The sequence below is a fragment of the Suillus discolor genome, assembly GCF_016758755.1.
Source record: "Suillus discolor strain FC423 chromosome Unknown F5147scaffold_24, whole genome shotgun sequence".
NCBI classification, from domain to species: Eukaryota; Fungi; Basidiomycota; class Agaricomycetes; order Boletales; family Suillaceae; genus Suillus; species Suillus discolor.
The window spans coordinates 226,633-249,745 of record NW_024541271.1 but is presented as its reverse complement, the minus strand read 5'-3'; the positions used below and the strand labels follow the sequence as shown (position 1 = coordinate 249,745).

The 23,113-nt window shown below is 47.0% G+C and overlaps 7 protein-coding genes across 7 annotated transcripts; 5 read left to right on the top strand and 2 right to left on the bottom strand.

Annotated features, from left to right (window-relative positions):
- Positions 1-754: 754 nt before the first annotated feature.
- F5147DRAFT_576179 (uncharacterized protein) lies at positions 755-1,081 on the top strand (the record flags this gene model as incomplete). The annotated part of the gene is made up of 1 exon (XM_041431303.1): positions 755-1,081. The coding sequence occupies one exon, from the start codon at positions 755-757 to the stop codon at positions 1,079-1,081; it is 327 nt and encodes a 108-aa protein (XP_041293380.1).
- A 6,016-nt stretch (positions 1,082-7,097) lies between these two features.
- F5147DRAFT_576122 (uncharacterized protein) lies at positions 7,098-9,042 on the bottom strand (the record flags this gene model as incomplete). The annotated part of the gene is made up of 4 exons (XM_041431301.1): positions 7,098-7,445; positions 7,495-7,594; positions 7,649-8,076; positions 8,752-9,042. 4 exons carry the CDS (start codon positions 9,040-9,042, stop codon positions 7,098-7,100), a joined length of 1,167 nt encoding a protein of 388 aa, XP_041293379.1.
- A 1,061-nt stretch (positions 9,043-10,103) lies between these two features.
- F5147DRAFT_533537 (uncharacterized protein) lies at positions 10,104-10,478 on the bottom strand (the record flags this gene model as incomplete). The annotated part of the gene is made up of 1 exon (XM_041430118.1): positions 10,104-10,478. A coding segment is annotated over one exon (375 nt), but the record flags the coding sequence as incomplete, so codon positions are not given.
- A 1,718-nt stretch (positions 10,479-12,196) lies between these two features.
- On the top strand, positions 12,197-12,880 carry F5147DRAFT_692639 (uncharacterized protein; the record flags this gene model as incomplete). Its single annotated transcript, XM_041437202.1, has 1 exon — positions 12,197-12,880. A coding segment is annotated over exon 1 (484 nt), but the record flags the coding sequence as incomplete, so codon positions are not given.
- A 2,064-nt stretch (positions 12,881-14,944) lies between these two features.
- F5147DRAFT_154035 (uncharacterized protein) lies at positions 14,945-16,817 on the top strand. The gene is made up of 2 exons (XM_041428312.1): positions 14,945-15,146; positions 15,207-16,817. Exon 2 carries the CDS (start codon positions 15,218-15,220, stop codon positions 16,643-16,645), a length of 1,428 nt encoding a protein of 475 aa, XP_041293376.1. The 5' UTR covers positions 14,945-15,146; positions 15,207-15,217; the 3' UTR covers positions 16,646-16,817.
- Positions 16,818-18,082: 1,265 nt separating this feature from the next.
- On the top strand, positions 18,083-20,346 carry F5147DRAFT_154004 (uncharacterized protein). Its single transcript, XM_041428311.1, has 10 exons — positions 18,083-18,108; positions 18,162-18,271; positions 18,325-18,421; positions 18,477-18,519; positions 18,569-18,615; positions 18,665-19,010; positions 19,066-19,377; positions 19,435-19,588; positions 19,656-19,768; positions 19,830-20,346. Exons 1-10 carry the CDS (start codon positions 18,088-18,090, stop codon positions 20,222-20,224), a joined length of 1,638 nt encoding a protein of 545 aa, XP_041293375.1. The 5' UTR covers positions 18,083-18,087; the 3' UTR covers positions 20,225-20,346.
- Positions 20,347-21,449: 1,103 nt separating this feature from the next.
- Positions 21,450-23,106, top strand: F5147DRAFT_798377 (acid protease; the record flags this gene model as incomplete). Its single annotated transcript, XM_041443225.1, has 5 exons — positions 21,450-21,729; positions 21,782-21,879; positions 21,934-22,414; positions 22,469-22,739; positions 22,792-23,106. The coding sequence occupies 5 exons, from the start codon at positions 21,450-21,452 to the stop codon at positions 22,874-22,876; spliced, it is 1,215 nt and encodes a 404-aa protein (XP_041293374.1). The 3' UTR covers positions 22,877-23,106.
- Between the last annotated feature and the right edge of the window lie 7 nt (positions 23,107-23,113).

The following is a 23,113-nucleotide window of genomic DNA, read 5'->3' as shown; positions in this document are numbered from 1 at the left end:
TCTGCTTGAGAACAGCAAGAGTGGCGGTCTGAAACTGGTGGACAAGCGTGACAGAAACACCCTTGAAGGAGTTCTGGGCAGAGGTCCAGTGCATGAATGTTGTTCTGCTTGAGAACAGCAAGAGCGGCGGTCTGAAACTGGTGGACGAGCGTGACAGAAATGCCCTTGAAGGAGTTCTTGAACTGGCAGAACTGTGGCGAATCTGGGCGGAGGTCCGGTGCATGAACATTGTTCTGCTTGAGAACAGCAAGAGCAGCGGTCTGAAACTGGTGGACGAGTGTGACAGAAGCACCCTTGAAGAAGTTCTTTATTGCTGGACATCCCTCCAAGAATGGGACACTGGGTCCAGCCAACGGATTCTTGCTGAAGTGGTTGAAATGAATATTAGCATTAAAAAAATGGCCCCAAGTCAGATTCAAAAAGCAAAGGGACTCAGAGTATGAGTACGTCACGCACTGGACATCCGGATAACCTACAAAAGGCTTGTCCGGACATGCGCAACCTACCGAGTTGGTTCACCTACAGAAGGCCGGCCAGCTCGGGAAGAGATGATGGAATGTTCCAAGTAGAACTTGAAGGAGGAACAAGTAAACAAAGACTTACACGAAAGACGACTCTGGCAATGATCCAAGGCAGTATCATCATATGACGAATAGTAGTAGTGTTTCTAGATGAGAATGTCAGTCAAAGGTATGCTGAAAAGTTTGATTGTACCTTCTAATCACACAAAACCGCAGTGTTACAGTAGCACACCATGCGGGGGGGCAACGTTAACGACCGTCGAGATTTGGACCGTGGTGTTGTACCTGTTCTGCCTGTGACAAATAGTTTTAGATATCCTACAGGTGAAAAAATAATCAATATTCGATGTACGCAACTTCCAATTGTGCCAGGATGGGCATTCACAGATTTCAAGGTGCAAGGAAGCTTTTTAGACCGAGTCATTGTGGATTTGACATGGGCGCGTTCCCTTCAGAGTATCTATGTAATGTTATCGCGCACACCTAAATTGAGCCACGTAGCAATTCTGAGATGGTTTTCATCTAGGACACTGAATTCTGACTTACAAGGTGACGCATGAGCAGAACTGAAGCGATTGAATATTGTGGTGAGAGACACCCGGCAGAGATATCTTACACGGGGAATCCAAAGGACAAAAGAGACGATGCCAGCGATTCTATCTCTTCGGCCAAAGTCAATTATATGCGAGGAGGTTAGCTAGCACAGAGCACAATCCTCAGTAGGTAGAGAGTGTAGCTGGAATGACGGGACTATGGTGAGTCCTTGTAACCAAACGATTTCGAAAGCACGACTCACATTTCATGGGCTCTCGTGATGTCGATTGTAGGTTTTGGTAGTCTTCGATGTCTTGTCAAGACAACACAGCGAAATGTAAGCTGAGGATGAGGGTGGAGCGAAGGAAAGTCTAACCTTGGGGTGTATTTTGAGATTGGGATGCCAATGCGGATAGTTTCTGCTCAATTTGCTATTCGATGTATTAGAATACTTCAGGGTGTTACCAAAAATACGGCATCATACTTCGATAGTGTTTTTGAACCACTGCAGACGCTCCTGCATCTCTTGCGTGACACGGGTGAAGAATCTAGCCAGCAACATGTCAACACTTTCAAGTTACTTCACATCGATGATCTACACATACTCCAGAGGGAACAAAGCATGATTCTTGAGATATGCTGCGCTCTGATGCGGGTTTTTAAAGCCCTCGATGATGTTGGTTGCGACAATCGTGTCTTGAACTGCTTGTTCAGTCTTCACTTTCAGGTCCTTGGTGAAGAGAGAGTCCGACTGAATAACGGAGGATACACCAAGCAGCTCCTGAATCGATAAAGTCGGTAACCGAACATACTGGATATATGCAATAAAATGAGGCGCACCTTGTGCAATTCACGAATTAACTCCTGGCCCTTGATCGCCTCTTCCCCCATTTTTTGCTGTTTAAGCTCGTTGCTTATTTGTATACATCCCTGAATGTGCGAGCTATGCGAAGTAAGTCCTAGGACATGTTAGCACTTATGATTAGCGTACTCGATAGTTTCAAATGTCCTCTTGATATCATCTGGAAGATCATTAAACTTCGTAGATTTTGAAAAAAGGTGCAGGTCCGGTTATGGGTGTGGTACTACTCGAATGTCATTGAAGCCACCCTGAATATAAGTACCTTTGACTAACCTCATCATCCTGCGATATGTCAACACCAATTTGAATTAGAACGATGTGAAAGGAACTCACAATGATTGTCTTTGTTGACTAGTAGACTGTTGCGGCTGAGTGAATAGGATACCCAGGACAATTTCACGATGAACAGGGAGAATTCTGGCGCAGGGTCAGCGGGGTAAGCGAGCAATAAAGGAAGATCACTTACCTATAAATTTCGCTACTGGGGAAGGGTGTGTGCAATACGGGGGGCCAACGTTAACGACTGTTGAGGAAGATGGGAGGCGACAGAGAAGAGACATCATGTGTCATGTGACCGTATTGTCTAAGTCACCATTTATGGCAACTGAGTAGGATGGGGAGGGCGGAGGGACAGGCGAGGTAGAGTAAAGTGCGAATTCTGGTGGGTAAAGTGAGTGAAGTGCAGGACAGTGAAAATTTTACGGTAAAGTTTGTAAAGTTTGTAAATTTTCCCGGCAGGCGCGTGCGCCTGCCGGGATATCCCTCAACATCTACTAATAATTGTAAATTTTCACTCACCTTCTCGTTGATTCACAACGGGAGGCCTGCAGAACCAAGGTGCGACTCTGATGCATCTTTGTCGTTCTCGCACCCTCATTTGAAATCTTTGATTTCACACTTGCATTCATTCTGAATTTCTGACCGTGACTTTGTGCTATTAAATGATTGTCCGTGGAATCATGTATGACAGTCTCCTACTACTCTACTGATACAATCCGTCTATCCATCCGTCTTCTAAGCCCAACCGTCCGTTGTCGCAGCTGCATCTACCGTCATGGGGGCCGTGCGTAGGTATCTTCAGGTTGCTCGGTGTTGTGTGACCGTGACATACCCTTGTTGGGTAGCGGAGGAATCTTGGGAGGAATCAGACTCCTACCCAGCCACCCGTGGGGAGAAGTCCTCTGAACCTAGAACCGATACAAATAAAACCATACATTAGTCATCATACTATAGCCGAAATTTTGGAGGACAACTCCCCACAAGCGACTGGCAAAACTTGTTGTGGCGTGAAAGTTGAACACTGTTTGTCTCACCTAAAAAATTCAGACCTAAGTATGAGTCAGCAATGAGCTCCCGCCTCCCGCCCCGCTGCTCCCATATATGGTATCTTCATCTATCTCGACAATCTATTACGCGATCAATGTCTGCTCTACGATATACAATCCCAGATGCTTCAATGATTGAAGACACTGTTAGTGTTACTTTTGACATCGCGCCGTGCAAGTTCCAGTTGGAATGTGCACGCGCACAACTAGATCGGAAAGATGTCATTACCATTGCTCCGACAGGTGCGGGTAAAACGCTAATGTTCTGGATCCCCCTGCTATTCAATAATAACGGGATCGTAATCCTCATTACCGCACTCAATGGGCTCGGCGACCAAAACATCCAGGAGTTGCACCAGCTAGGTATCTCAGCAGTCAATGTAACTGGCGCAAATGCAACAGATGACACGATTCAAGGTATGTCAAGTCTTGTTCACTATTATCATTCTGAGTTATGGAGCAGGAATCAAGAGCCGTAAATATCAAGTAATTATCGCGAGCCCTGAGATCATTCTCGGTGACCGGCGTTTTGATGATCTATGGAGAACGAGGGACTTCACGGCACACTTGTTCAATGTCACTGTCGACGAGGGGCACTGTATCAGTCAATGGGGAAAGGACTTCCGTCCCAAATATAGTCAACTCGGAAGACTTCGCTGGCTGCTTCCGTCACATGTACCATTTCATGTCGTCTCAGCAACCTTACCAGCACACATCCTAAAAGACGTCTTGGTATCCCTGAATATGTGGGATGAGAACACTTGCATGATCCGACTTTTGAATCACTGACAAAACATACAGGTTGCTGTTGTTGAGATGCTCCATTCAGCAAATAGCTTCCACGACATCAACCGCATCCTTCACTTATCGCAAGGAATACATCCCCCGAAGTTCATGATATTCTGTAACTCGAGACAAGACACACAGAGAATGACCAAGTACCTCCACAGTCAGCTGTGACCAGAACTCCAACATAACATCGTTTGGTTTCACTCCGGAATGACGCAGGAATTTAGAACTGACATGATGGCGAAGTTGCGCAGAGGTGAATTATGGGGGATGTGTTGTGCAGATGCTGCAGGAATGGTCAGTTCGTTCCGTCTCACTGGTCTCAGCTCAATGATACATGTTAACAGGGTCTGGACATTCGGGACGTCGAGTTAGTGTTACAGGCATCCGTAACACCTACAGGAGCCCCAGCTCTGCCTACACCTGCCCCCGCTCTGCTAGACTCCCCGCGCGGCGGTGCGCCGCCCGCGCCTAGAAAGACAGCGGTCTGGACCGCTGTGACGCCGCCCCTGGCACTATGACCCGCCCCTGGCCTAGATGGCCTTGTGCCTGATCCATGGAGGCTGTACGCCTCATGGTCACCCTAGATCAGCGCATGTATACAGCATGTCGCTTCATGAAGATCCGGAGCACTCTTGGCGCTTCCTGTACCTATGCGCAGTCACACTTGGCGCTGCATGCTTGATCAGAGGTTAAGCCTCATGTACTTATCTGAACCTCATGTCTTGTTATCTTAGATCCTAGATATACAATAGATTACAGACTGAGCTTGAACACTTACATGTAGCACATATAAGTAGACAGATTATTGTACTTAGACTTTACTTTAATCTACTAGGTTCATCCCAGAACTTGTTCAACTAAGCCTTACCAGCTTCCTTGTATAAGACCGCACTTCTAAGTCGCCCCCTTACGACTTAGCACGTATCCGCTAGCCCTGTATCTCGATGAGCGCCGTCTTACCGAGATCACCGGAGGAACCCTTGACATTCTGTCAAGCCGAGAACCACCCTCAGCTTCAGTAGACTCACTCGAGTCGTCGCTGAGAAGACCTATCCTAGTTCGCACACGCCGACTGATGGTCAGCGTAACAGTTAGTAGTCCAATGGGGATATATACACAGTCTCTGTACCTTGATGCAAAGGTTAGGCCGTGCTGCTCGAGATCCCTCCATTGAGGCAAGCGGTATTTATTTTGTTGAAAAGGATTATAAGAGGAAGGGAAAAGGAAAAAGGGCGAATGGGAAACAGAAAGCAAGAGCCCAACAAGATTCCCTGAAGAAGGCAGCATGTCTGGAAGGAGTTGTGAAGAGAAGTAATCATGATGACGAGAGCAGTGATAGCAGCGGTGAATCAGATGGTGGAATCAATGATACCCTTGCATCTTGTAGGAATACTACTGGAGTCGGCACATCCACGAGCTCTGAAAAAATCCTGTTGTCATCTACTGGTTTGGACATAGATGAATTTGAGGTAGCAGCCATGGAACTTTTCATTGAGGCTGGAAACCGAACAATTTGTAGATGCAGAATCGCAGACAAATATTTTGGGAATAATCTGATCAGTGAGTCATTCTATTCTAATATTTGGTAGTCATTGTCTTGACACCTATAATATAAGAGAACAATAATGACTCGGATGTCTGCTGTAAAAGATGTGAGAAGCGGACAACAAGGCCGCGCTTCTGCTGTGACATTTGCACTCCCCACGTGTTCTTACTTTTCTACACCTCACCTCCAGTAAAGCCCAAGCGAAAACGGAAAACTAAGCTTCCCGCTTATCAAATGGATCCAAGAGACTATGCACTACAGACTGACCTCAAGACCTGGCGCCAGAAGATGCTTGTTGATTTGGGGATCAATGATACATTTTTCGGTCCCGCCCTTATTCTTCCTGATACAATCTTAACGTGCATCATCAACCTCTCCCACCACTCAAAGCTATCTGATGTTGCTTCCCTCCGAGACTTAACGGACTGGTGCTATGCCGACGACTATGGTAGAAATATCTTGGATTTGGTTCACAAGCACTATCCCTCACCAATGGCTGTGCAAGCACCGCAACCTAACATGCTTGGGAATATGTCCAACGTGGTGTCACTCCCAACATCATCCAATACGCTCAACCCATCAGCCCACTCTGCAAATGTTCCTAAGAAACCACGCAAAGTAACTGTGTGTTCTAAATGCAAGCAATCCGGCCATAATTGTTATGCTGACCATCGGTCGGCGTGTGCGAACTAGGATAGGTCTTCTCAGCAACGACTCGAGTGAGTCTACTGAAGCTGAGGGTGGTTCTCGGCTTGACAGAACGTCAAGGGTTCCTCCGGTGATCTCGGTAAGACGGCGCTCGTCGAGATACAGGGCTAGCAGATACGGCTAAGAAGTGGGGAGCGTCTTAGAAGTGCGGTCTTATACAAGAAAGCTGAGAGGCTTAGTTGAACAAGTTCTGGGATGAACCTAGTAGATTAAAGTAAAGTACAAGTACAATAATCTGTCTACTTATATGTGCTACATATAGGTATTCTAGCTCAGTCTGTAATCAATAGTATATCTAGGATCTATGATAACAAGACATGAGGTCAGATAAGATACATGAGGCTTAACCTCTGATCAAGCATGCAGCACCAAGTGCGACTGCACATAGGTACATGAGGCGCCAAGGGCGCTCCAGATCTTCATGAAGTGACATGCTGTATGCATGCGCTGATCTAGGGTGTCCATGAGGTGCACAGCCTCCATGGATCAGGTACAAGGCCGTCTAGGCCAGGGGCGGGGTCATAGTGCCAGGGGCGGGGTCATAGCGGTCCAGACCGCTGTCTTTCTGGGCGCGGGCAGCGCACCGCCGCATGGGGAGTCTAGCAGAGCGGGGGCTGGCGTAGGCAGAGCTGGGGCTCCTGTAGGTGTTACGGATGCCTGTAACAATAATGGTATGTCCATCGTTCTATTCTGCAACCTGCCGATTGAGTCTTTCTTAACAGCAAGGAACCGTCTTTGCCCAATGCGCGCAGGTCCTTCTGACACCAAACTCAATCAAGAAAACATTCTCCCTAGCAGCACTACTAGTGTCAATAATCAATGACGTCCTCCACCCCCACTACATCCACTTCTCCATCACAGTCCATTAGCGCTTCCTTGTCTTGTACCAACATAATCATCCCCACGCCAATCTCATCCTCCACTTGACAGTCAGCATGTCTTCTGGCCATAAATATATGTGGTGAGTGCCTTCGTATTTCATCACACAGTTTTTGCAAAGTTTTTGTCATGTTCGGTGGTGCATGTTTTATGGTGCGCTGTTTGAGATGGAATCCATTCTCAATCATGACGTGGCATTCCCGGTAGAGTTCAATCAGAGGGGACTCATTGATGATGTGTTGGATTGTACGATTCGATCCTTTCCCTGCAAAAATGACCTGTTTTCTCGTCATGTCGTGCTTCAGTCTGCTGATAGACACATCATACCTTCGTATACAGGTTATTTCGTTCTACCAGCCAATCCACGGGTCGAAATTTGAAGGCCTTTCCGGTCAGGTTGCAAAGCCAATTCAGTCGGATTAGTTGTCTGTAGGTATTATATTTTCCGGTCAATGTGTAACACAGTGACAGAAACACACACTGTAGGTCCTCAGGATAAATGTACCGCATCTGTACCATAAAGCGAGCTGTATGATATGCATATTTGTGCTTTTTTGTCGCTTTGAATATGTAGATCCACGACAAGAAAGAGGCCTCGACTTGTCCGATATCACCACTGTTCATCGCATGACAGAGATCAACATAGAGTAGTTCGTTGCGGTTGCGCAACACCTGATTTTCAAATCGCTGATCACGCTCTTGTCTAGGTCGTTGACGCAGGTTCATGAGTGTTGTTGTATTGGCAACAAACTTGTTGATTATGGACTCTGACATCTCGACAATCAACTCCCATGATGGCGCACATTTCGCGAACACTTCGAGTGAGTCCCATGTGCTGTTTCTTGTTTGAGCCTCCACCAGCCAACAATCTAATATCGACGCCCATAGATCGTGATGCAGAACGTCATGCTGTTACGACAAACGGTCATGTGCGACTAGGATGATCTAAACAGCGACAACCACGACAGTGGTACCAAGTGCTGAGAGTCGTCGGCCTTTACAGACAAGCAAAGGTTGCGTACTCGAACGTAGCTCGTGGTGGTTAACAAGGGGTTACGCTGAGATGATAGCAGGGTTTACAGACAGTGAGAGGCATCACTGAAGGTACGAGTCGATGTCGAGCAGGTAGCTTTAGCGGGACAAGGAGTTCAAGGGTAAACCTAGTAAGATTAAAGTAAGGAACATCTACTTTAATCTTCGACCTTATATAAGGCTACTCTTCGTATCTAAGCTCAGCCTAAAGCTGGGTTCTAATCTGCTTATCTACATGAGTCAGAGATAGCGTCCATGAGGCGGGCTTCTATCGTAGATAGGGTCCATGCGGTACCCTTCTATCAGTACATGAGGCAGCACGAGGCTTGCCTTCTATCTTGATAACATAAATAGGTCTTCTAGACCTATGTCGTCATGTGTCGTCACGTGCGGTCCAGACCGCTTATCTAAGCCGGCAGTTGCCGCTTATCGTCTATCATCATCTATCGTCATGATCGTCATAGAGCTGGTGAGACTCCAGTATCGTCTATAGCCGTGCGGTGGCAGAGGGCTGTCTGCTGGCGGGGGACTCATGCCATGTTACTGTAACACATGCATCCATCGAAACCCTGGCTTTGATGCAAACTTTCCACTTTCATGGGGCCTCAAGATACCAACATGTTGCCAAAGGCTATTGACATCTGTTCGACCAGCTTGTGGTTGGATCCACGTATGCCATAGTGCATCAGCACACGCCATTTTGAAGTGAAAGAGACCAGGAACAAACACGACATGCTGAAAGCAGCATTTAGGTGTGTCCTCGATACGTCGTGATTTGATGATCGTGTCTAATCGTTCCTTGGTCAAAAGGTCTCCATGGACGAGGAGGACGTGCTCGGACATATCAACATAATACTGTGGATCAAATCTGATGTCTTCACGCTCCCCAATTCCACCTTGTCTCAAAAGGGCATCCATCACCTCGATATTTCCATCAGTTGTTGATTGTTTGATGGGCATTGCTCGGCAAGGTATTTGTCTTGTCTTGTGCAGCGGGATGGCATTGATAACGACTGGATTATCATGGTGATGTTTTAGGAAGTCAAAATGCTTGCCGTGGTTGAGCAGGATGTCACAAACATGCCAGGCAAAATTCTCCTCGCGTGGCGATAGATATTTCCCTGGTGGGATTGTCCCATAAGAATTTTCTTGATGGAAAATGCGCAAATCCTTTGCTGTGAGTTTCCCAGAAGCCAGGGATGCTCTCACTATACCACTTGATTCATTCTGCCATATCTCATGCGAGCAGCGAAGGACCGCAGGGTTATTAACACCATACAATGGTATTGCGGTTGCAGAAGTCGAACTAATGAATTGGGATTGGTGCTCGATTGTGGGCTGTGCGGTCTTAAAATCAATGTCAAAGTTGTTGTAGGCAAGTGCTGTTGTCAATGTCCAGTACAGCTTGTTTGATTTGAACATTTGCTTCTTTTGACAAGGATCTCACGGCTGTCGCGATGGATTGTGTGCTGATGGAGACACCGGCATGCGCGAGTGCATCTATAACTCGTTGTGGGGTGCCAGTTGAGTGCAAAAATATACCGAAGATGCACTGGAATGTATTGCAGCGCTCATTTGAACTCTGCGCAAAGATGCATGCACATGTCATGGTTTTCTTCAGTCAGTCAGGTGAGTACTGTGTCTTGTTGTTTTGAGAAGTGTCACGAACTATTATCATTAGTGCTGCATTCCTGTTCTCCAGCTCGTCGTTGCCGTTTCTGTGCTTTCGGATTGTTTTCATCATCATGCTTCCTTTTATTCGAATTGTCGATCATGGTGGAATCATCCCCTCCAAACTCATCTAAGTCCATCTCCTCATCCTCATGCCCATCCTCCTCATATTCTCGCAGCATCTCTTCTATGTCCGCTGCTGAAAATTCTCGCCTTCACCCTGGGTTTGCATCCAGAAGTGTGAGCAACATTTTAAACATATTCGGTGTGATCTTTTTGATTTTCAGTGCAAGCATGTGGATGAATGAATCTTCAAGTTGCGTAGATGTTGTTTTTGATGCTTTGAAATGCAGTCCATTGCACTCACTCGACAGATCGACCATCTCGTCACAAAGAACCCTGACAACGACTTCAAATGCCCAACCAAAGACAACCTCATGACATCCAGTGGACAAGAAGAGAAGACGGCATATTTCAGCCACGTGTTGCTGAAGTGAGTCCTTTATTGGCTGATAGTTTTGCTGTGGTGTTGATATTATTGTTTTTGTAAGGTCCAAGAGCGATACTTCATTTGCAAGCATAAGCCGGAGGACACTGTCCACAGCATTGTCTGGAGGAATGGCGGGCATCCTGCCACAAAAGGAAGGGGGTTACAGCTAACTTCTCATTGTCTCGTAGGTATACTATTTTAAATGTAATGCTGCAGTGCTCTATTACAAGTTCAATGTGTATGTGTACGTACTATGAAAGAACATGACCATATATGGGAGCAGCAGGGGCAGGGAGGCGGGAGCTCATTGCTGACTCATACTTAGGTCTGAATTTTTTAGGTGAGACAAACAGTGTTCAACTTTCGCGCCACAACAAGTTTTGCCAGTCGCTCGTGGGGAGTTGTCCTCCAAAATTTCAGGCTATAGTATGATGACTAATGTATGGTTTTATTTGTATCAGGTTCTAGGTTCAGAGGACTTCTCCCCACGGGTGGCTGGGTAGGAGTCTGGGGAGGAATCTGCTTTACAGCGTTTACATTAGGTAATCGTAAATTTTCGCAGATAAACATACTTAAGGCTGTGGACGTAGAGGCGTGCACAGCCCAGCGCTTGCACGTGATCAACCGAATCAAAATCAGTCCTCGTTGCCAAACTTCAAGTTGGCACAAGATCCCTGGTGGTCATCATGCCTCAGGCCAGCCTATTATTTTCATAGCAACGTATCACACCTGCTGTTCAAGCTCTGAATCTTATCCGATAGTTCTGTCATCTGCGCGCCATGCACAGCGCTCAGCACTGCAATTCAAGTGATTTGAGTTGAATCTTTTTGCCAAACGCTCATACACTGGAACGCGTGTATGTCCACGGTGCAGTCCACCATGCGGTGCTATCTTACATAGTAATGGAAGCACATCCACGAGACAGGGTTTCGCGGCATGCTCACATGCTTGCATGATGGCACGGTTCGCGGGTACTGGCAGCGCTCATTTATGGTTTGATGCAGGTTCATTGAATTCCCCACTGTCATGGCCAGGTTACCACAGCACTTTTGATTGAAGTAGACTGAAAACTTTTTATCTCCACAGCGTAACGGTTTTGGAATCGGAGGGAGAGAAATGGTATCGGCGGTTCTTGTGAATTCATACTTCAACTATTACGTCGGACCCACATCAGTACTGGCAGTCACTTGTCGGGTCTGGCCTCGTCGGTCTAACCCTGGTCCGATTGATACATATCTCGGTATCACTATGATTACAGGTCGCCAACTTCTTACTGAATTCAGTCCCTCCACCATCCCGATTACTTCGGTACACTTGGCCCCTTCGAGACGTCATAACACGCATACGCGAGACATGATATGAATACCATGCCAGTCGCGTGGCTGATCTGATCACATCCCCAATCGACGGATCAAAAATTTGATTTACCCGGTGCCACGAAGGCTTTCCCGGACCCTCGCCACATAGTCCAACATGAAATCGATTTGGTAACCCGGTCTCTTGTATTGATCCGCACTGAATAACATTGGCATACTGACCAGTATCATTCATTCAACTTGCCTATTTGAAGGTTGCAACGACACAGCGCGTAACCAATGTATCTCTTCCACCACCATTGTAAGGAAATTTCACAAACCTGAGAGCTTAGTGGAAATCTGGCGATCCAAGCCAACGCTCGCACCTCTTGTCGCGCTTCGGTGGGGAATAGCGCCATAGAGCAGGCAAGCTAAAAGCCATAAAGGCAACTCATCTGCAGAACCCAGAAGACACATAAACCAACTCCACGTAAACCAACTCCTCTCTGATCCAATATGAACCCAGTTCGGTTCGTGATAACATTCTCCACCTTTTTTATGGCTCACTGTTATTTGTTTTAGTTCGGCTGACAAGTCCATGGTCCAAGATATGCTCCTGGAATTGAATGGGGCGAATCCCATCCTGATCGCTCGGGATGCTCTGCATGAACATGATACCGAGGTCAGAGTGCACCCGTGTGACTGGAAGGGGGGCTGCAGGATGCACATTCCTGTGGAGCTCAAGCAGGTTTCTAAACATCTCAAGCAACATCATGATATCAACACTAGTGCCACCAGCGGGGACACGCAAAAAATCGCCTGTCTTTGGACTGGTTGTCTCGATACCCATATGAAACCAGGCAATCTCTCACGTCATGTCCTGACGCAACATCTTGGGGTACGATGGATTTGCTCGAATTGTGGGTCTTCATTCTCGCGAGAGGATGCCTTTCGACGACATTCGCTCGAAAGTTTGAGCTGCCAGTCTGCGGAAGTCGTTGTTGACTACGGAGACGGATCACGGGTGATTGACCTAGTGTACATTGATGGAGGCTGGTCGGCTAGCCAGAACGTCATATTGATATAGTCCTCGGTGTTACCTTACAGTGACATCCCTATTGTTTTGTATTCCAACCTCGTATGTATCTCCCTATAGCTCCTGCAATCCGTCATTAGTAATGTCCTACCGTATACTCCTACTTGGTTAATCTACACTATTTGTACTGGAAATTGTGTATTTGTTCCTTGGATTTCGTTGTGGTGTCGACCATTAAGTTGTTTGATTGTCTGCAGACCAAGGTACAAAATTTTCAGTCCCATCCAACCACCTTCCAAGGCCTGAATTTGACCCCTACAACTTGAGTCATTTTGCTTGCTTCTATATGGCAGTGCGTTAGAGGGATAGAAGTTGATATAAGCATAGGTTCGGCAATACATACGTCCACGGATCAATATCAAATTAAAATGACAAAAACGAGTATACACACATGACGATACTGAAGTCCTCAGTAATGTGCATAATAAGCTGCAATGTATGACAGAAAAATCATAGCCACAACAGACGACAACGTTTGGTAGGAGTATCATTCGGATTCTCTGCACTCCTCTCGGTTTGGATTCTTTAGGTGGCGCAGTTTAGAATCTAACCGAGCAAATTGCTTTCCACAACTACCGTATTCCGTTTTGTTGTCCAAATGAACCGCAACGATGTGCTGCGATATGCTCTCCTTCTTCATTTTCTTCACGCAGCCCATCGGCATGAAATCCTATCTTTGTCGCCGCCAGGTTTTACACCGTGTAGTTGGAGGTGTTTCGCCACTTCGGACTTGTCGACAGTCAGAAGTGAGAAGTAGGACCCACCCATCCCAGCCGCAGAAGCTTGAGGTGCCATTCATATCGTCCATCAATAATGTACAGACACTCTTTCTCTCCTCCGGCCACGATGGTGTAGGTGAATGAAGATCAACTCCGCTGCCAAAACTAGATAGATAACCATCGCCGAAGCTCCACGTTTGGGATGAAGCGTCATTCATAGAGGGGGTCATGGAAAGCTCTGGAGGGAAGCTGTTGGGAAACTCGGGAAAAGGTTCCGGGTTGAATAAATATTCAGGCCCACTAAGATAAGGTGCATCCAGGTGTGTGGAGAGTGTGTAGTGAGTGTGTAGTGACCTGTGACCACTCCGCCACCGTTCGGCTGCCAAGCCGTGGCGAAAACAAGGTACCAGCAGTGTAACGTAAAAAGACCTCAGAAACCTTGTCGGTTCTGATAATTAGTAAGTAGTACCTTTGGAAAATACTCAACTCAAATATCCTCCAAGTAGCTCTGCGTTCTTCGAATAAACGACGAATGAATTTAATTGGCTGAGACCTTGTGGGAAAAAATAAGCATAAAACTATGTGATTTTATCACCAGAAAATTGCCCGAAGCTGTCACTACCGCTCAACATATATCCTAATTTGGTAGTCTCAAAACATTAACATTTTCTGGCCAGCCTAAGCCTCACTCTGCGTACAGTAGGCTTGCACAATAAATAGTAGCTAAGATACACTCAACAAGACATGCTGAACTAACATATATACTACCAATATCAGAGGGAGTGCAGCTACAATGCTCTGTACCTCATTTGCAAGGAAAAGAGCGAAAATATCAATGGACTTATTATGTAAGGTCCATGCGGTGAGCGAGGTCTTCACTGAGTTTTTGCTCGTACCTTGCTCGGTGGGAGCCGAACAATTTCCGAGTGGTAACAGGTCACTCCAAGGTCACTCATGTGTGTCTGTTGTCTGGATCAAGAGCGGTGTGTGGACGGCTCGGACCCGAACCGAGCTGCGGCAGCTTTAGTTGTTACTGTGGTCAAGTCGAACAGTGGCCACGGTGGCTCATAAATTTTGAAGTTGCTAAGCCTCGCTTTGTTATTCATCGTCATCGGCACGCAGGTTTCAAATCGCCAGCTTTGCCTTCGGTTGAAGAAGATTTCCATTAAACAGTGACGCCAGCTCGAACTTGGAAAGGCACGCTTCAAGTTCATTTATCATGCACAGGTTAGTATCGGGGCCGGGAACTATGACTGATATGCCAGTGGGGCATCTTATCACACAATAAAAGTTTGATTTGACGCCATGTAGTAGATATGGGGTAATCGGTAAGAGGTTGGTACCTACCGGTGACTGTGCTAACACTGCTGCTAGCGCTTCGCTGAGCCCCCTAGATATGCAGCTATGCCTCTTCGGGCCTCTATACAAAATGTATTTAATAGGACGGTGACCCACCCTCCATACTTGCAACTCGGACCCACCCATCCTTCTCATTCTATTGAACTCGAAGACTATCACAAATCTTCCTCCAAGACTTTGAGTTTTACTGTGAGTTGCAATACTTCATGCTCCGACGCTGAACCCGACTCTAACTCTTCAAAATGTATTGACAGGAACAAGTCTTGTGCGAACTCTATTGCAACCTTCATTATTCGAATTCCAGCGATACATACTATGTGGGTGTTGGGACCGCAATCTTCTTGAACGAATGCTACTAAAGTTCCTATCTTTTGCAGTACAGCAGCACATGAATTGGGTTTTGGTAATCATAGGCAACAGTGCCGGCGCCAAGCTGTGGTTCAGTGATGGCCAGCCCATCGGAGCAATCCGTGGCGGGTGCGAGTCGAGTCACAGGCTGATCATTGACAAACAAGGTTTCATCGATATCACTGTACCCTACTCAGTACTTCCGTCCATCGTCGACCTGAACAACACAGTCGCTATCTGCCCAGAAGATTCGGTGAACATCAACCTCACAATTCCCGGAGATGGTTCTTTCTCGTTCTCAATCACTCCATCTACGTCCGTTCACAGATCTGTCTTGACGGGGACGTTAAAGCCACTGCCAGAGGTGTTGGATGTTGATGCATCATTTTTCGACAAGATGATGGACTTGCACTATGTGCCATACCAAGACATACCAGACGCGCCAGGCAGGGACGTAGAAGAGATTAAAGCTTTAGGGCTACGTCACTTTCCATTCTCGCCACACAGCTTTCAGCTGGCATTGGCGGTGTATGACTGGACGACTGCATCATTTGCGCGTATGGTGGTGATGAAAATATTCGAGTACACTAGCATCCCAACCACACCGTATCCTCTTGACTCTCCAAATATCGCAACCGCGATCTGGAAGTCAAACTGGGGCTCGTACGTTCCAACCAACAAGGCCTACATGAATTCTTTTATGATGAAGCCCGCATCCACGTTGCAAGACGTTCAGGATCAGCTTCGCGACGTCAAGGCTCTCCTGCAGAAGTTCAGTGCTGTTCAAAACCGGTTACTCAGTGCTGCTTTTGCAGCGATACCTCGCACATCCGTCTTTTATGCGCCTCAATTATTCAGCGGGCAGCTTGACATATCCCAGCTTAGTCTCGATTACTTCGGCATCGAGATGCTAGAGTGCCCCCTCAACGCCGGGCCGACTAGCGAGTCGCTCGTGGTGTCTTTGAAGGCAGCGATGGCAACTTTCGTCAAGGTGGGCAGCACTATCACAACCAAGATGGTCTGGAGCTTTGCGGATTCGATTGACATCGCAAAACATTACCAAAATGGCCTTATAGTGGTGGTCAACCCTCCCGACAACGACTCGTGGGTCTGGGATGCGGCAAGCTATATCACACCGCTCTCGGATGATACTGAGAAGAATGAGTACACATTTGCTCCAGGGACGTCATTCGTTGTGGAGTCACTAGACGTACGGGATATTGATGAGGATGAGAGGAACAAGTCTGTTCAGTTTCTGACTCTGAAGTTGCATGCTCCTGGTTCCGTTCGCGATGATCGAACCAGGCAACGTCCGAGTCGGCCTCCACTCAATAATATACCTGCGCGCCGTTCCAGTGGCCGCAAGTTCAATCACCATCTCACGAATAAGACGGGTGGAAGACGATGTCATTGTGTTGATGATGCTGAAAGGTATGTGACAATGTTTATTGGTTACGGTTTCTGCTAACAAGTTTGGACCACAAGAATGAAAGGTCAGGACAAGTAGGATGTGCGCTTGAGGTTTGAGGCTTTGAAGTACCAATCCAATGACGAAGTATTGTATATGTAGTTTTATCTTTTGCACAAGTGATGTACTTTGACCAGCTGAATCCCTTCATACCGCGTGGCCAGCCCTTGAGTCGATGTCACCATTTCTGCAGGTGATTTTCTTTTCTTTTCGGAATCTACTCGTTCCTTGTTGATTTTGCATTAGAGATACGAGCACCAGGAGTCTAGCCAACTTGAACAAGCAATGTGTATGTACACCAATGTCACGTCCATTTAGTAACTATAGCTGGCCATTGGTCATATTTCACACCCTCACTTCGAAGCCTTGTCTTCGGTATAACTCGACGGTTTACGAACTACCATTTAAAATGACCCAGTTGAAGTTGTTGGTCTGGAAGATGGTTGCCTCCAGATGGTTGCCGCAGGATACACGCGATTTGTTTGTGAGTGTTCATAGGTTGTACTTGCTATTTGATTCAACTTTTCCGGCATATTGTAAGCACGCTGGCTTACCTGAGTTCTCATAATCAGTACATATACCGTCGCTGATACTGAAACATAAGCTTTCAGTATTTCACCTTTTGGTGTAACGGTTATGCGTGGCGGCGGTCTGACCATGTTACACATATATGTTGCATACAGTAGCAGTAACGATTCCACTTCTGCTTCTGGAGAGGAATACTTGGATGCTGTAACCTCCGACGGCATATACCTGATTGTCCGAAGTAACATCGGGAGCAGCCCTGGCTCTGGCTTCGATTTTGTCATCTTGTTTTCCATGTATGCTACATTTTCCTAAGCAAGAAGTTACTGAATCATGCCTTCCCAGGGAGCGCCTTTACTCAGTGTTCGACACGACGAATTCCAGAGCTCTCGGGTTTGCCGAGACTGCGTACACCAATATTGGCATGTAACTGCGGACCCTTGAAAGATGAGGATTTTACCTTTCTTGACATCTGATGTTACATACATATCTCAAGTCCCTCCGCTTTTGACGATCTCTTCACCAGTACCTGGCAATCTGCATACGAGAAAGAGGGATTTCCTCTTTAACTTTGTGTTGGTTGTGCCCATGTCATGTACGTGTTTCCACGACTGAGCTGACATCGAATCACTGGCGGATATGTATGTCTAGTAGTTATTCAAGGTCCTTGTAAGTACTTTGATGACAAAGTTCACACAGAACAAGGAATTGTGAGGTGAGGGCGCTGACGTATTGATACAAATTCACCGGTACTCTGGCAGAAGCTTGGTGACGTATTCTGAATTGGTTTGGGAAGTATTCTTGCATAGATTTGCAATATCGACGCCTTGAGGCTTTACTTTCATGTGTTCAGACGCGTCCAGTACAAAAGCTCAGACCATCAGTGAACATTTCTTATACGCACCCACTAGCGTTCGATGGCCTCACAGATACCAGAGGTTGGTCATTCAGTAGATTCGCTAGCAGGACTGACATCAATGTTACTGTGCAGCATGCTCAAATCCTTGTCGTCGGTGGAGGTCCCTCTGGCAGTTATACTGCCTCGGCCCTTTCCAGGGAAGGCCTTGACGTCGTTTTATTGGAGGCTGCCCAGTTCCCTCGGTAATAGACTTGTTCAGAGTATTCAGGCATCCCCCTTAACGATTATCATGTAGGTATCACATTGGGGAAAGCCTAATTCCTTCAGTTCGTCATTACCTGAGGTTCATTGATGCGGAGCAAAAATTAGTCGAGATGGGTTTCAAGCACAAGGTACGATCAAAGTGTTCTCGGATAATAGGGCCCAATGATATATTATCATTAATAGCCCGGAGCTGCGATAAAGTTTAATCAATTTAAACGGGAAGGATGTGAGTGATAGCAGCAATGGGCCCAAGAGACGCACTAACCTGTTTCCAGACACGGACTTCGTTGCGCTTGGGCATACTAACAGTTCATGGAACGTAGTATGTACTTGACATCTTTTCCTTTCTCGAAAATCAACGCTCCAGTTAGGTGCGCTCGACATTTGACAAGATGTTGCTTGACCACGCAACATCCTGCGGAACAAAGGTGTTTGAACAAACGAATGTGAAATCCTTCCGCTTCTCCCCAACCGAGTCTTCCAGGCCTGTGGCTGCTGAATGGTTACGTGCTGCAGATGGAAAAACCGGAGTGATTTCATTCGACTATCTTGTTGATGCATCCGGACGCTCAGGATTGATGTCAACCAAATACTTACGCAACCGTCGTTTTAACGCATCATTAAAGAACATTGCAGTGTGGGGTTATTGGGTGGGAGTCAATACATATGGCACGGATACCCAAAGAGAGGGTGCCCCTTGGTTTGAGACACTGAGAGGTACGCATCGTGTTGTCAATAGTGAGAATGCGTTAATTGAGCCAATGAGCACCAGATGAATCCGGCTGGGCTTGGTTTATTCCTCTACACGATGGAACAACTTCCATCGGCGTCGTTATGAATCAAGACATTTATAACGAGAAAGTCGGTGCCTTGAGAGGCAGTTCTCTGGAATATCGCTATCGGCTTGCCATATCCCTCGCTCCAACACTAGTCAAGCTCATCGGAACTGGAAATATGGTACAAAAGGAGACTGCCGGGGGACAACCTGGGCAGCTTGACCTATTGGTAAGATCAGCGTCTGACTTCAGCTACTCCGCTTCGAGCTACGGGGGACCTGGCTTTCGTTTGGTCGGGGACGCTGGTGGTACGAATTTGCATATTTCCCTTGTCTATATGACGAAGCTGATACACGAGTCTTCAGCGTTCATAGATCCATTCTTCTCCTCTGGGATACACCTCGCAATGACCTCCGCATTATCTGCAGCAGTATCTATATGCGCCGCAGTCCGAGGAGATTGTTCAGAAGTCGAAGCAGCTGCATGGCACACGAAGAGGTTTTCATTGAGTTACACAAGGTCCGTCCACGATTAGATGGATTTACTCTTGCTGATCAGAGTTCCATGTGCAACGTAACCTGTATAGATTCCAGATAGTGGTGATGAGCGCCTATCAGCAGATACGAACGACGGATCTTGATATCCTGAGCGATATTGATGAAGATAATTATGATCGAGCATTCGCTGCCATTCGACCAGGTACTACTATCATTGTATAGTATGGCCAATATCAAAGATGCTGACTGTTATTGCCGCACAGTAATCCAGGGTGCATCGGAGATGGGGAGCCGGTTGAGCGAGAAAGAGCTTCAGAGCGCACTCGAGTTCTGCGGCAAGTGCTTCAATCCCACGTCGCCTGGGCACCTTGCACCCGCTTCGAAAGAAGCTGTTCCAAAAGATATGTTCGATGTCACAGCTCCACTCATGGATCCGCACGTTATTGAAAGCATTATCTCGAAGACATTCGAGCATACGAATTTGAAAGGTGGCCAGGACTTCTGTGGACCTGAGGAAGACCTGAAACTCGCTCTGGACCAAATCAACAGCCGAAGAGTCGTGCATCGAGAGTATGCTATCAATAATCTCGAGGCTGAGGACGTGAATGGATTTGTGGTGAGGTTACAAAGAGGACATCTTGGATTGATGCGCACGTAGTTGACTCGAAGGATGATTGGTCAGGTTTGTTGTCAAGTTGTCAACAGAGTGATCGTGGAGGACTCTGCAGAGTGACGTACACAGTGTACATAATTGTACCGCAAGTTAAACCACAATAATTGAAGTTCTTGACTCGATCATCATGCATCATGGACTGAAACACGATTCGGCTCATGTCAAACTCATGTTGAACCTGTTCTGGCAGCACTACAATAAGCCACCTACTGCTAGAAGGCCCAACACAAACCAGCCGTCTATTACGCCCAGTTGAACTGCGTGTCAGTGCAGACGAACATTCACTGCCAGCATCCCGTTATGTGCTGTCTTATTATCTACCATATGATCTGTCTGGAGGGAGACTGGTTCAACCAAGCTTTGTTCGTAGCAAGTACGTTGCCAATCATGATTTCCGAATCTCCCAAAGGCTTGGCAAAATGGAAATCCATAATGATGATGCCCGAGTCGTGACAATACCACACCAAGCTTTGACAACCTATGCGAAAACCAGAGCATAGTCATAACTTGGTGGAATTGAACGTGCCAGATATATATTCCACCATTCTCACCTCCCGTCGTCTGGTTGTCCAGATTTGTCAGACGTCAATGCGCTAGCTAGGACTCGTCTTCAAGTCGCAACACTTTAGGATCTTGGTCTGGACATGAATGACTGTGACTATGACAGTCCTCGGTACAGTTTTGATTTATGGCGTGCTTCGCTGTTGACTCGGAGCTGATTCATTTCTTCAAGCTATATACAGGCCAAGGACTGCCATGCCATGCCAGAAGCGTTCAAGGGTTCTATGCTATATCCATCTCATAGGGCGAAATGTTTCCCTGGTTAGCGTCGCCATTAGAATCATTTTTTATTTCATGCCAGAACTCAATACGGTAGGCAATCTACTCGATTGTGACGCTATCTAACATGTCCTGGTGATAATTCAGATATCCAGGTAAATCATTTAAACGACCACCATGCGGCTGTCGGCGCGAGGCCCTTGGCTTTTTGGCTCGGCGATTTTGATAGCGACGAATCATCCTCTGATGACGTACAGCGATCACAGCAACCCAGGATAGAAAATTCAGGAAGTTCACCCCTGCGTCTCACGAGATGTAGAACCCAGCTTGCGAATGTCACATGGTCAATTGGGAGCCAACTCATATAAAGTGTTTTGATGATTGAAGAGCTGATCTTATCTCTCATTTGGCGTTCGAACAGCTGCTCCAAATGATGTTTCTTTCCAAGGCTTTCCTGTCGATCCTCTTTGTAGTGCTGTCCTCTGCGGACGCATCACCTTTACGCCCTGACGCTGGCAAGGCAACCCTCAGCTTTGCCGCCAGGGTGAACGTCAGGGGAGCTGTTAATATCGCTGCCGCCGACAGGGCTCGCGTTCAGGCGATGAAGCAGGCTGGTTCCATGGGCAAGCATGCTGACACCTCTTTCAGCATAACCAACGCTATCGTTACGTACACTGCCCAAGTTGGTGTCGGCAGCCCTGCCACTGAGTGTAAGATCGACCGTCAGCTAGCTCAGATAATTTCTGATTAGACGTTTATCAGACACACTCCTCATTGATACGGGCAGCTCCAACACCTGGTTAGGTGCAAACGCCTCATACAGTCCCACTAGTACTAGTGTGGATACTGGCAGCACTGTTGTATGCTGTTTCTCATACTCTGTTCGTGAAAAAATGTTTATGGCAACCTTGTAGGCCGTGTCTTATGGTTCCGGTAGTTTCTCCGGAGAGGAATACACGGACACCGTTCATTTGAGCGCTGGTCTGGTCATTGACGAACAATCCATCGGAGTTGCGAGCTCCTCACAAGGCTTTCAAGGCGTGGATGGAATTCTCGGAGTCGGACCAACTGACTTGACGGAGAACACCGTTTCCAACGTCGACGTTGTCCCCACTGTCACAGACAACCTCTACAGCCAAGGTGTCATCGGCACTAGGGCACTCGGAATCTACTTTGTTCCTGCTGCTGCCTCTGACAGTGTTGGCGAGCTCACTTTTGGTGGGCACGATAGCTTAAAGATAACGAGCTCGGTGACCTACGTCTCTCTCACGACTACGTCACCTGCCAGCAATTACTGGGGCATCGACCAGTCTATTTCCTATGGAGGTTCCACCATTTTGTCTGAGACTGCTGGTATTGTCGACACCGGCACGACTCTCATTCTCATCGCCTCCAGTAGGACAAGTCATTCATAAATGGGACGTCCCATACTGACTTGGAGAATATTAGATGCGTTCAGCGCGTACCAGACTGCCACTGGTGGCGTATTGGATGCGACCATTGGTCTCCTGAAGATCACCTCTAGTCAATATGCTAAGCTGCAAAGCCTGACCTTCAAGATTGGTGACAGAGCCTACGATCTGACCCCCAACGCCCAAATTTGGCCGCGTTCCCTCAACACTAACATAGGCGGAAGCAGTGATGAGATCTACCTTGTTGTTGCGGATATCGGCAGCGACTCTGGTTCTGGAATGGATTTCATCAACGGTTATGCATTCCTGTTAGTGTTCAAGTAGCTTTGGCTGGTATCAGACTGACGATCTATCATACAGTCAACGCCACTACTCTGTCTTCGACACCACCAACAACCAAGTCGGCTTTGCAACCACCATACACACTGATGATAAGAACAATTGAACTACCAATTTGCTGAATTGATGCTCATAACGCACGTGTATACGTATGTTTTATAGTTGTAGGTGGTTGTTCAAGGTCGATGGGAGCTTTGCGAGTGCTTGGGGTGACGTCGAGCATATCGTTCGTTGTAAAATTATAACTTTTCAATAGTGAACTAAAGTGATGCAGTACACCATCACTCCAAGTTGCCAGATAAACTGCACAGCAGCTGCTGCTAGTTTGGACTTGGTTTGAACC

Excerpts from the sequence above, each read along its gene's own strand:
- F5147DRAFT_154035 (XM_041428312.1), top strand. The coding sequence starts at position 15,218 with ATGAATTGGGTTTTGGTAATCATAGGCAACAGTGCCGGCGCCAAGCTG.
- F5147DRAFT_154004 (XM_041428311.1), top strand. The coding sequence starts at position 18,088 with ATGGCCTCACAGATACCAGAG. Across the intron at positions 18,272-18,324 it reads GAGGCTGCCCAGTTCCCTCG|GTATCACATTGGGGAAAGCC; the intron begins GTAATAGACTTG and ends ATTATCATGTAG. Across the intron at positions 18,520-18,568 it reads TCAATTTAAACGGGAAGGAT|ACACGGACTTCGTTGCGCTT; the intron begins GTGAGTGATAGC and ends ACCTGTTTCCAG.